The 13,500-nt window shown below is 37.4% G+C and overlaps 1 protein-coding gene across 1 annotated transcript in view; it reads right to left on the bottom strand.

The window, feature by feature from the left end:
* SIMC1 (SUMO interacting motifs containing 1) overlaps window positions 1-13,500 on the bottom strand; it is a 103,970-nt gene that overhangs the window by 48,345 nt on the left and 42,125 nt on the right. Inside the window, exons 2-4 of the mRNA XM_063085285.1 lie at window positions 6,757-8,088; window positions 1,956-2,188; window positions 1,130-1,199 (exon numbers count right to left, since the gene is read on the bottom strand). Coding sequence (XP_062941355.1) covers window positions 1,130-1,199; window positions 1,956-2,188; window positions 6,757-8,088 — 1,635 coding nt within the window. The remainder of the gene's footprint in view (window positions 1-1,129; window positions 1,200-1,955; window positions 2,189-6,756; window positions 8,089-13,500) is intronic.

Here is a 13,500-nt window from a genome sequence, read left to right as displayed (position 1 = left end):
CAGGTAGCTTCCTAACAAATAGAACGTGGAGATATATTTTAAAGTTCCTACATATCCAGAATTGTCCTTATTCAGCCCTCACACTTAACTAATAGTTTGGTTGAAGACAGAATTCTAAGTTAAAAATATTGGTTTCATCCAATTGTGTTAGGGTGAGCAGACAGGCTGGCAATTAAGCGTAGGGATTCCTAAAGATCAGAATGTGGAAGAGTTTTTTCCTGGAGTATTAACTCTTATACTAGCTGTCTTTGTTTTCTAAACATGGTTCATTCAATTTCTTTAGACAATGAATCATTTGGCTTTTTGCCTTAAGTGTAGGTAACCTGGCTACTGAATTTTCAGTGCTCCAGAACAGAGGTTGACTGTTCCATCTACAGACTTTCAACAAATATTCATTTACAGCTCATATTTGACTCCCACCCTTTACTATATATTGTGTTTCTGAGTCCAAAGCCTCTCTGGTGCTCTGAGGGGAAGATCTCCTCTCTCCTTGGCTGCAGCTTCTTCCACATGTATTCGAGCCTGTGGCATTCTCTGCCCAGCTTCATCAGTCATCATTCTTACATTTTAATTAGGTCTTCCAAATCTTCATTAAAATCTATTGTTCTTCCTATTGTTTTCATAGCAACAGATTTATAACTTTCTCTATCATTTACTGTTATTTAAATGGAATTTCAAGAAGGAGAGTGATAGTGAATATATTCAATCTTGAATTGGAAGATAGCATTTACTATTTCTTTTTTTCCCTCTGCTCTACAGTAGTAGTTGCAAAAGCACATACCATTTCAATAGAAATTTTTTGGCAGGAGTGGGAATATCAGGAGGGAATAATGATGCAGACTTTACTACCAGATTTGCTGTTATTTTTCTTTAAAGTTAAAACTTCCTCTGCAGGGTTGGCCCATGGCTCACTTGGGAGAGTGTGGTGCTGATAACACCAAGGCTATGGGTTTGGATCCCTATATAGGGATGGCCGGTTCGTTCACTAGGGAGAGCGTGGTGCTGACAACACCAAGTCAAGGGTAAAGATCCCCTTACCGGTCATCTTTTAAAAACAAACAAACAAACAACAACAACAAAAAAACCCAATTTCCTTTGCAAAAGTACACCCTCATAACTGTTATGTTACCTCTTCCTCCATGACATAGGTGAGCAGTTTCCAGTCCCACTCCACTGTCTTGGCATTGGCTGGATGTAGCCTGAAAGTCAAGTGACATCAATTAGAAATCGAGAGAAGTTAGTGGAAAAATAGATGAGATCTGGAAGATGACAGAAGAAAGAAGTCTCCCCTTTTTCTCAGTGCTCTTGTCTGGTACCATACCATGTCAGTCTGAGCATAGTGGAACTTCACTGTTTTATGCTACCTAGTATCTGCTCCCCTTTTGGGAAGCATCACTACTCTAATTTTGTCTTGAAGAAACCAACTTTTTACTACTCTTGGTCAACTGGCTTTATCTACCAGGACTCCAGGATGACGCATGTGACTTGTCAAGCAATCATGATATCCTACCCCTCAATTCACAATGATTGGCTCAAAAAGGGGCTTGTGTCTCATGTTAGGCCAATTAAATCCTACAAGACTCAGTTTCAGAACTCTTGTGTGACAAGATAATTTTATAACACCAGGAGTGTCATAAAAGCCAGAGGCTGAGAGGGCTACCATGTGGAGCCCAAAAACAGAACCAAAGCAGAACTGAAAAATGCATCCTGGTAACTATTTTTGAACACTAAAGCAAGTCATTTAACAAGTTATTTTACATGAGTCATTAAATTCTGTTTTACCAGCTGTTAAAGCCAGTTTGTACTGGGTTTCCTGTCACTTGCAATCCAAATAACACTAATATACTGTCACCCTCCCTAATGGTTAGGTGAATAAAGCTTAGGCAAGAGAAAGCTGTGCCCTGAGTCCAGGTTCCCTAGAAGATTTGTCAACAGCTAACTGTTATGGCTCATACTGTTGAATTTTCATGAGAAGCATGTAGGCCTCCTTTAGGACATCCACAGTCTCAGTGCCACTGAGCAGAATTTTCTGGATGATATGAGCCACAATTTCTCTGGGTGGATAATGCTGGGGTGACACAAAGTCCATCAAAAACTGCACAGTCCCCAGGGGAAAATTTTCTTCAATAGTGTTCGTCACCATTCTCAGTCTTCGATGAGGAATGGGTTCTAATTTTTGACCCTTGTTCTGTAGGGATAAAAAGAAAGAAATTAGGATGGCTCTCTACAGTACATAAAAACCAGAGGTTCTAGAACAGTTTGAAGACAGCAAAGTTTTCCACCTGTTTGAAATAGTCCATAATTTGAAAACAGAGAGACAGGAAATCCTTATCTAACAATCTTTTAATGACATAGGAAAAAGCTTAAAGGGTAAAAAATAAGAATACACCAAATTATTCACAATAATAAATACTGTCTGTTAGCACCATGGGTGACTTTCCAATATTTAAAAACTGTTTTATAATAAGCATTATTTTCAAAAGCAGAAAATAAGTATTAATTTCAAAACAATTAACCAAAGATCTGACACAGCATATGTTAATAGAGTAAAACCATGATAGCTGAAATTGCCCTTCCAGAAAATCTTCTGGAGGAGAGAAGACCATAGAAGAACCTTCTGCAGGTTTACCCTAAGCTCGCTGATGAGAGACCATAACTATATATGGCATATAATAAGAATTAAAATGGAGAGAAGACAAAAGAACAAAAATCTTGCTTTGATGACTGGTTTTACATGTGATGCACTTTAGAATCTTCAACCTGTATTATTAATTTTTTGCTTACAAACAGGGACATCAACAAACAGAGAAACATTTATAAATTGTTTTGATGCCCATATCCTGAAAGGAACAAATATTTATAGTGTACTACTATAGGCCCCAAAAGGTGGCTATGCACTTTGTGTGTTTATCTTTGGGTCAACAACTCTGATATGGGCATTATGACTCTTATTTTTAAATTTTTATTTAAAGAATTTTTTTAACTGATACATACTAATTGTACATATTTATGGGGTACAGAGTGATGTTTCAATACATGTATAGAATGTATAATGATCAAATCAGAGTAATTTAGCATAGCCATCACATCAAACATTTATCATTTCTTTGTATTGTGAACATTTGAAATCCTCTCTTCTAGCTATTTGAAAATATCCAATAACTTATTATTAATCATAGTATGACTCCTACTTTATTTTATTACTTTTTTTGCAGCTGGCCAGTACAAGGATCAGAACCAATGCTTGGTGTTACAAGGCTGCGCTCTAACCAAACTAAGCTAACTGGCCAGTTTGACTCTTATTTTAGAGCTAAAAAAGACAGACTCAGAGGAGTTAAGGCCAATGACTGGTAAGTGACAGCAGTGGGGACTAGCTGAAGTAGTTCTGGGAGGAAAATGACCTGTTGGAGAAGTTTATATTAAAAGCCCAAAATAAATCATAGGAGAGACAGAAAAGATTACAGATATATTCTAGATGTCTAATGTTCTTTAAAAAAAAAGGTAAGAAATAAAGATGAAGAAGAAAAATCCACTTTGTCTAGGCTAATTGACAACTCATAATCCGAGCTATGTGAACCCAAAAGGGGGACAGCTGCTCTATCAGTGTAGCACCTGCAAAGCACCACAGCTTTGACTATGGAAACTGATAAACTCTTGGGAGTCCCCCAAGAGTGCTCTTGATAATGGACAGATGCATCACTAACCTGAAGCAAACCCACATGGAAAATGAGAATGAGCTAGTGGTCAGGTGGAGTCATTCAGAAGGTGAAGACATGAAACATATTGGAAGACAACATTAATTAAAACAAGAGGAAAAAAAATCATTCTCCAAGGCCAAATCAGTGTGAATGCCTGGCACCTGCTAAGCTGGATCACTGATCGCTCCAACATGGGGAGGATGTGGAGACAGGGGAACTCTCCTACACTGTTGGTGGGACTGTAAATTAGTACAGCAACTATGGAAAACAGTACGGTGGTTTCTCAAACAGAGTACTTTAAGCCAGTCTTCTTAATGTTGAGGATGGGGCTGTGTATAACAAAAAAATAGCTTCAGACTGTGGGACTGTAGTGAATTGAATTATGTTCCCCCCCCCCCAAACTCATTGAAGCTTGAATTGGGTCCCCTAAGTTTTATGTATTAGAAACTTGGTCCCCATTGTGACTGTTAAGAGGGTGGGAAATCCTATTATGGTAATTGAAAGGTGGAGCCTTGAGGAGGTGATTGGATTGTAGGACCATGCCGTAGTGAATGGATTAATAATGGCGGTCAGGGGTGTGGTTCTGAGGGCTTTAAAAGAAGAGGAGAGTCTGTCTCTCTTGCTTAGCTCTGCTCTCTCTGCTTTCACCATCCTGCAATATGAGACTCCTGGGTCACTGTCTCCACCACCAGAAGGACTTTGGACTTCCCAGCCTCAGAAATTGTAAGCAATAACTTTCTTTTTCTTTATAAGACACCCAGTTGCAGGTATTTTGTTATAAGCAACAGAAATGGACTAATACAGGGACTTAGCCACAAATTTTTTTTCCCTTCCACATCTAGCTTAGTTCTCATAGATCAATCAAGACTAATGGGAAGTAACATTCCCACTACAGTCTTAAAATGGAATTTCTTCTCCTAAAGTCAAAGAGTAATACTCTTTGAGGCACTGAAATGACAAGAATATTATCATCTGTGTGATATAGGAGGTATAATAGGGCGTCAGAAAGGAAAGGCATAGGATTTGAAGACAAGAATTTGATGAAAGCCTGTGATGAGCCAGAGACTCTAACAGGCACTTTACATGTATTACCTCATTGAATGATCCTGTGAGGTATGTTTTTATCTCCATTTTACAGATAAGAAAGCTAAGGCTCAAAAAGAATGAAAATAACAAATGCTGGTGAGGATGTGGAGACAGGGGAACGCTCCTACACTGTTGGTGGGACTGTAAATTAGTACAGCTGCTACGGAAAACAGTATGGTGGTTTCTCAAACAACTCCAGATAGATCTTCCATATGATCCAGCAAGCCCACTTCTGGGTATATACCTAAAGAAATGGAAATAATCATGTTGAAGGGATACATGCACTCCCATATTCATTGCAGCTCTATTTACAATAGCCAAGGTATGGAACCAACCTAAATGTCCATCAATGGACTCCTGAATAAGGAAAATGTGGTATATATACACTATGGAATACTACTCAGCCATAAAAAAGAATGAAATTCTGCCATTCGCAGGAACATGGGTGAGCTTGGGGGAAATTATGTTTAGTGAAATAAGCCAGGCATAGAGGGAAAAATACCACATGTCCTCACTCATAAGTGGCAGCAAAGAGAGAAAGAAGGAAGGAAGGAAAGACCACAGTGGTGCTTTGGACTTGCAGATGAAGAGAACATACCTAGGGTTGCTGGGGCTGGAGGGAGGGTGGGGGAGGGAGATAAGGTAGAAGTTGAGTGGAGACACGGAATAATTGCAATTTGTGGGCGTGCTGATAGCATTGATATGATCATTACATCCTGGGCACAGGTGGTGATGGTCAGCTTTGTACCCCATGAATATGCATAATCAATAAAAATAAATAAAAATAAAAATGTGAATGCTAAAATAAATAAATAGATAAAATAAGGAATAGCATCCGCCCAAGAATAAGTTTTAAAGTTACAAAAGAAAATTTATTTTTTAGCAAATCAAAAGTAGTCTCTCCTCAGTTTGTATGTGAATAACCTTGTGGCAGTTATATACTGTTACTTGCTATCACTCAACCAAAAAATGAAAATCTATAAGTTGTCATGAACTTTCTATCTATATTGAACTTAGTGGATATAGGTTTCACTGTGTCTTAATTTGTGATACCCTTTCAGCTATCTGTGTATTTCAACATTTATGAACTACATCAAAATTAGTGACATATTGTGTTAACACAGAAATTCAGAAATAGAACTATATAGATCATCTTTCTAAAATACTTATTTACATTGTATCCTTAAAGCAGCCTCAAGAAAGGATCATTCTTTTGAGTCAAAGAAATATTACTATAAGATGCTTAAAAGCAATTGATATTAACAGTATGAGTATATTTTTAGTAAGTGAATTAACTGACTTAAAAATAAAATATGAATATGAATAAACTTCATTCTAATCAACTGTATAGGTTTTATAGATAGAATATGATTTATTCATGTTTGAACCCAGAGAAAAATTAATACTGTAAAACATAATAATAATTATTTGCATTTTTTTCAGTTCTGATATACTATTTCTAATACAAGTACAACTTGTTAAGGAGAAGTGCCTAATATCTAAAAACTTGAATGAATAGCCATTGACCCACAATTTTCTTTTATATATTAATATGTGAGATAAAACACCTTAATATGTATATTTTAATATACTCTTTAATTCATGGGGAATTTTATTTTTAATAGAAACCAACATGCTCTATGACCAATGAGGTTTTTTTTTTTTCATTTAGAGAGAATTTTTCATAAGAATCTTGAAATTCTTTTATTGTTTTGAAACATAAAGTCTGGACTCCAAAAAAAAAAAAGTTAAGGCTGAGAAAGGTAGTGACTCATATAGGGCCAGCTTTTAAGTGTGGGGCTGAAATTTGAACCCAGATCTAACTCTACACCGAATGATCTCCACAAGTGGGGGAAAGATAATTTCATTTATGCTTGGCCCGTGTTCTCATGCATGGACTCCAGCCATACTAAGCTTATTCTGTGTCAATGGAAAGAATACCTAATTTCTACGGAAAGATATGTTAACTCACCTCTCTTGCGTCTTTATCTGGTATTAGTGTCTGGAAGAAAAGGTGATGTACTGGAGGTCGTAAGAAGTACTTCAATCTATGCAGGCATGGTTTGTTGTACAACCCACCTTGTGGTGTTTGTGCTTGTACCTGGGTAGACCCAGGACAGGCAGACTCTGATAGTGATATCTCTTTTCTGGCTGGGGTTTCCTTGACTGAGAGCCAAGGAACTTTCCCTAAGGAAGTTTCAGATTGTGGAGACTGTGGATTGGGAGAACAGCTCCAAGAGGATGGAGCTGAGATATCCATAGGAGTGTCACGGTTCTGTGTATCATTCTGGGGAGAGTCAGGCCTGTCTTGTGGTAAGTAAGGCAAGTCTCCAGGTGAGTGTGGCATGTCTCCTGATAAGTGTGGCACATCTCGTGGTGACTGTGGCACATCTTCTGGTGACAGTGGAACATGCCCTGGTGACCATGGACTATAGCCTGGTGACCGTGGGACATTTGGTGATTGTGGAACTACTCCTGGTAACTGTGGCATGTTTCCCAGTGACTGTGGCATGTCTTGTGGGTGTGCCACATCTTGTGAATATATGTTTTGAGATGGGCCTGGTACATCTTGAGGGAGGCCCAGAGAGTCTCGAGGTGGGCTTGATGAGCATCGAGTATGCCGTGAGTCTAGAGGTGGGCTTGGCACATTCTGTTGAAGGCATGGTACATTCTGAGGGCATGGCACATCTTGAGGTGGGTGAAGCAAAGCCTGTGGTTTGCACTGTGTGGTTTGTGATGGGCATGACAAGGCTCGAGGTGGGCACGAGGAGGCTCGTGGTGGACATGGTGAGGCTCTCAGTGGGCAAGGCACATCTTGCTGTGGGCGTGGCAAGGGTGCCCTTTGTTTGCTGCTGCTACCATTACTGCTTGTTGGGGAGAGGGAGCTAACATCTGAAGACAGCTGTAGGCTTGCCAAGAAGCTGAGGTCACCTTTGAATGTGGCTGAGCTACAGTTTGGCTCTGCTGGATAAACAGAGTCCTTGCTGATGGATGTAGGGGGTTGGGGATCTCCAAATGTGGTTTCTTCTAACAGGTCCAAATCCACAGGATCACTGTTAATGATTCTCCGGACTGCAGGCCGAGAACTTCTATCTGCCCGCCCTTCTATCACCTCTTTGCTGGAGAGGCTGGCACATGTCTGAAGACTGTTTGGCTCCTTCTGGGAAGGAGTAACAGGTTCTAAAGTCAAGTCAAGAGTGGCAATGGGTTTATTTTCTTCCTCAGTTCCCGTCAGGTCAATCACACAGAGTCCATTGCGATCCTTCACCCTTGGTCTGGTTTCTCTAGTTAAGTCAATGAAGTCCTGTTGAGGGATTGTGAGAAGAGAAGAGGTCAAGTAAGGAGCTGACCTCAGCTTTATCTAAGAAGAGTTAAAGTCTTAGCATTTAAGGATGGGCATTATTTTGCCTTTTCACTTCACTGAGAATTTATACATCTTTTATAACATAAGCATTAGTTTTTTTTGGTCATTTTGCTCCTGTCAGAGCTGTCAATTTGAATACCTTCTTAAATTATCCAAATGCCACATGCAGATAAGAGGAAGCATACGGAGAAATTTTTTTTGGTCCAAGGAGGACAAGGGAGTAGTAGGGGATATTCTAACCTTAAGACACAAAGTAAAAAGCAACCTTTGTTTGGTAAAGCAAATACACAGGACTACCTACAACAGAAGCTAAACAATAAGGGAAGCTAATAAATGAGAATCTATGTGCTAGGAACATGTTTAGTGCTTTCACATGATATCTTTAATTTCCACAATGACCCTATAAGGTAGGCATTATCATTGCCATTATATAGATGAGGGAACTAGAGGTCAGAGGGGGTAGGTTATTTACCTAAGGATCATATAGCTAAGTAGCAGAGCCAGACATTCAAACACAGATCTCACTCCTTTCCCTGCTAGGGCCTAAGAATGTACAACTTCATTTAATATGCAATCAGCCTAGAAACAGATATAGAAGATAATACAATAAGTGTTATGAAACCAATAGTGTTAAGTCTAGATTAATCAATGGAAAACCTATCTCCACTTCCATTCCTTGACAAATTGATCAGGCAGTTCATAAAGCCTGATGATGCCAGTTAGTGGTACTGTAATTATCCTTGTGCCACAAGCCTGGAACAATATTGCTCTAACTTCCACGTATCTTTTCACCTGGTTGGGTACCACTACCAATGGTACATTATGGCACTGGGGCTGGCAATGCTACTGCTTCTACCACAGCTACCATGCTATTTCTCTTAATAGATGTGATGGTCACCACTGTCAACAGCACCAAAGCAGGACACAGGATTCTGAGTGAGTCAAGTGAGAAGTTGACAGGTACCTCATCCTGGAATAGGGATTGCTTGGTAAAACCTAATGTCTCATTCCTTGGAAGGGAATATAGTGTCTCTGCCTTTGGTGGCTCTTGACTGCTAGCTGAACTAAACATAAATAGCAGAAAGGCCATTAAAGGTCTGAACTCAACTCCTCTTCCAACTGCTAAAAAGCAATATCACCGTGTCTCTCCCCTTTAAAACCCATCAGCATATGAGCTATAGGATAAAGGTCAAATGCCTTAGTAAGGCTGCTACTGTCCTTCATAATAAGGTCTTTGCTTACCTCTGGCCTCTCTGACTACTCTTTCTCCTCACATAAGTCACCCAAAACTACTACAGATCCCTAAATGTGGCATGCTTTCTCAAGTATCTCTATCTTTGTAATGTTTGCTTATGTCCTTTCTTTTATCTAGAATGACTATTATCCCTTTGTTTGGAAGTTTCTTGTCTTTCAAGAGTCAACACAGATATCACTGTGTAATATCCCTCCAGATCACTTCTCATCCCAGGTTAAATTAACCACTTCCTTCCTCAAATTCCCACTGCACCTATACAAACCTCTCTATCTCCAAGAATTTAATGATATTGAAAATGGAAATGTATCTTAAATTTCATTTTCCAATTGTCCACTGCTAGCATAGAGAAATATGATTTACTTATGTATATTAACTCTGTATCCTATAACCTTGCTAAGATCGCATACTAGTTTGAGTAAACCTTTTTTTGTAGATCCCTTAGGGTCTTCTATATAAACAATCATTTTGTCTGCAAATAAAGAAGTCTCACTTCTTCCTTTCCAATCTATATACCTTTTTTTTTTGCTTTATTGCAATGGCTCAGGCATCTGGTATAATTCTGAATAAAAGTGCTGAGATCAGACAATCTTGCTTTGTTCTTGATCTTACAAGAATTTTGGACTTTTATCACTCAGTGTAATATTAGCTGAGGCGTTTCATAAGATGCCCTTTATCAGACTGAGAAAATTCCCTTCTTTTCCTAGTTTAATGAGTTTTAATTGGGAATGTTGTCACATCTTGTCAAATGCTTTTTCTGCACCTGTTGAGATGATCATGACTTTTCTTTTGTTCTATTAATACCAGAATTTATATGGACTGATTTTCTAGCGTTATTTTAACTTTGCAATCCTGGCAAAACTCCACTTGGTGATGATGTATTCTTCTTCTATGTTGTTGGACTTTAATGTATTGATATTTTGTTAAGAAGTTTTCATGTTCATGAAGGATATTAGTTTATAGTTTCCTTTTTTTATAATTTCTTTTTCTGGTTTTGCTATCAGAGTAAAACTGGCTTCATAAAATTACTTGAGAACTATTCCTACCCCTTCTATTTAGGTTGTGTTGGAGTGGTACTATGTTTTTCTTAAATGTTTAATAAAATTCACCAGTGCTATCTGCACCTGAAACTTTTCTGCTTTGTAGAAAAGTTACAAATTAAAATTACAAATTCAATTTCTGTAGTAGACACAGGAATACTAAAATTTTCTATTCCTTCTTGTATTAGTTATGTGCCTTGTGTTTTTCCAGGAGTTTATCCATTTCATTCGTCAAATTTTGGGGCATAACGTTGTTCATAATAGTCCCTTATCATCTTTGTAATTCTATACACTATACAGGATTATTTATTCCCAATTCCTGTTTTTTATCACCCATATTGGTAATCTGTATTCTCTGTATATTTTTGTCCCTGTTCGGTCTAGCTAGAAGTTTATCAATTTCACTTATCTTTTCAAAGAACCAGGTTTTTTAAAAATATGTTTTCTATTTCATTTATTTCTGTTATCTTTATTATTTCCTTCCTCCTAGTAACTTTGGATTTAACTTGCCCCTCTTTTTCTAGCTTCCTAATGTGGAAGCTTAGATCATTTTAGACCTTTTTCTTTTTTTTTTTTTTTGCCTTTTTTATGACCGGCACTCAGCCAGTGAGTGCACTGGCCATTCCTATATAGGATCCGAACCTGCAGCGGGAGCGTCGCTGCACTCCCAGGGCCGCACTCTCCCGAGTGCGCCACGGGCTGGGCCCAGACCTTTTTCTTTTCTAACAGTAGAATTTAAAGCTAAAAATTTCACTGTAAGTACTGCTTTATACAATTTTTAATATATAGTCACTTTATTATCACATAGTTAAGATTTACTTTCATTCTGGTGAGAAAACATACTCTATAAGATTTTAAACTTTTGAAATGCACTGAAACTTGTTTTATGTTCTAACACATGGCCCACCTTGCTGAATCTTCCTTGTGCACTTGAGAAAAAAGGTGTATTCTGAAGTTGGTTCTAGTTCTATAAATATCAGGTAGGTCATGGTAGCTGAGTGTTTTTCAGATTTTTGATTTCTCTACTTTCGGGGGAATCTAGCTCTGCTATCAATTACTGAGAGATGCATTGAAGTATCCAACTATGATTATGGCTTTAACCATTTCCCCCTTTATTTCAGTTAGATTTTGCTTCAGGTATTCATGAAACCGTTTATTATGTGCATGTACACTTATAATGGTTACATCTTCCTAATGTAATTCTTTTATCATTATGAAGGATCCCTGTTAGTCTCCAGAAATCCTTGTATTTCAAAAAAATTTAAAAATTTTTTTAGATACCAAAGCAGGTACCTTCTTGTACAGATGTCTATTTTTTCTGGTATTAATAGAGCCACTCCAAATTTCTTATGCAAACTTTGTGCATGGTATATTTCTTTCTATCCTTTTACTCCAGATCTATTTGGCTCTTTGTATTTAAAGTGCATCTCATACAGATAGCACAGAGTTAGTTCTTGCTTTTTTGGTCCAGTCTGACAATTGCTACCTTTTGATTAGAGTTTTTTGTCCACTTTCATTTAATTAATGACATGTTTGCTTTTAAATTTACAATCATTCCATCTGTTTCCTGTTTGTCCTATCTGTTCATTGTTTGTCTGTTCCTCCTTTCCCACCTCCCTTTAGGCTAATCACACATTTTTTTGGTGTTCCATTTTAATTCTATTGGTTTTCTAGCCATATGTCTTTTTATTATATTTTTAATGGTTGCTCTTGGGATTACAGAGCAACGTATTCCAGTGTACTTAGAAAAAATATTGAATTACTTAAGTTATAAATATAGGAACCTTACAAAATATTCCATTTAACCTGCACCTCACTCTGTATTTTTGTTGTCATATGTATTTGTATACACTGTGAATGCATCAATACAGTATTAATATATTTGTTTTCAATAGTTACTTGTCTTCTAAAGAAATTAACAAAAAATTGTTATTTTCTTTTTACACACATATTTACAATTTCTAGTGCTCTTTATTCCTTTACATAGATCCAAATTTCCATTTGGTGTCATTTCCCTTCAGTCTAAATTTCTTGTGGTTAAATCTACTAGTAAAAAATTCTCTCAGTCTCTGTTTATTTGCAGATGTCTTTATTTTGCCCTTATTTTTGAAGGATAATTTTGCCACATATATTATTCTTAGCTAAACAGTTTCTTTCTTCCATCATTTGAATATGCCAGACCAATATCTTTTGGCCTCCACTGTTTCTGATAAGAAGTCACTGTTAATTGCATTGTTGTTCTATATAACATATTTTTCTTTGGACAGTCAAGGAGTGGGTTTCTTTATGTTTATTTTGCTATGAGTTTGTTGCAGTTCTTGGATCTGTAAGTTAATTTTTTTCCACCAAATCTGAGAAAATTCCAGCCATTATTTCTTTGAAGTTTTTTCAACAACCTCTTCCTGGCTCTCCTTCTAAGACTCCAATTATACATATTTTGGACTGTTTGATACTGCCCTACATATCTCTGAGGTTCTGTCCAATTTTATTCCATCTCCCCCCGACCCAATTTCATTCTTAAAATCGGGTGATTTCTATTGATCTTGAACTTCACTGTTTCTTTTGCCAATTTGCTTGGTTTTATTCCATCTCCCCCAGACCCATTCTTGAAATCGGGTGATTTCTATTGATCTTGAACTTCACTGTTTCTTTTGCCAATTTGCTTTCTTTTCCAATCTGCTGTTCAGCCCATTTATTTTTTTTTAATTTCAGTTACTGTATTTTTCAACTCTTAAATTTCTATTTTTTAAGTTTCCATTTCTCTGTTCAGCTTTTCTATCTGTTCACTCACTGATGCCATATTTCCTTTAACTTGTTGAACACATTTATAATTACTTTGAATTTTTGTTAAATCCAACACTTAGAATCATTCAGAGTCAGTTTCTATTGACTGCCTTTTTTCCCTTAGTATGAGTCACACTTCTGTGTTCCTTTGCACATCTAAACACTGGGTTTAATTGTGTTCTTCTAAGAATTGTCATGGGTTTTTTGTTGTTCTAAGAGATACTTAATTTGCCTGAACTCAAACTGCAAACTTTGTCTCTTTTGCACAATGTAGGT

The sequence above is a fragment of the Cynocephalus volans genome, chromosome 2 (genome assembly GCF_027409185.1).
Source record: "Cynocephalus volans isolate mCynVol1 chromosome 2, mCynVol1.pri, whole genome shotgun sequence".
Taxonomy (NCBI): domain Eukaryota; kingdom Metazoa; phylum Chordata; class Mammalia; order Dermoptera; family Cynocephalidae; genus Cynocephalus; species Cynocephalus volans.
The sequence above is the reverse complement of the archived record's forward strand: the minus strand, read 5'-3'. Positions and strand labels throughout refer to the sequence as shown.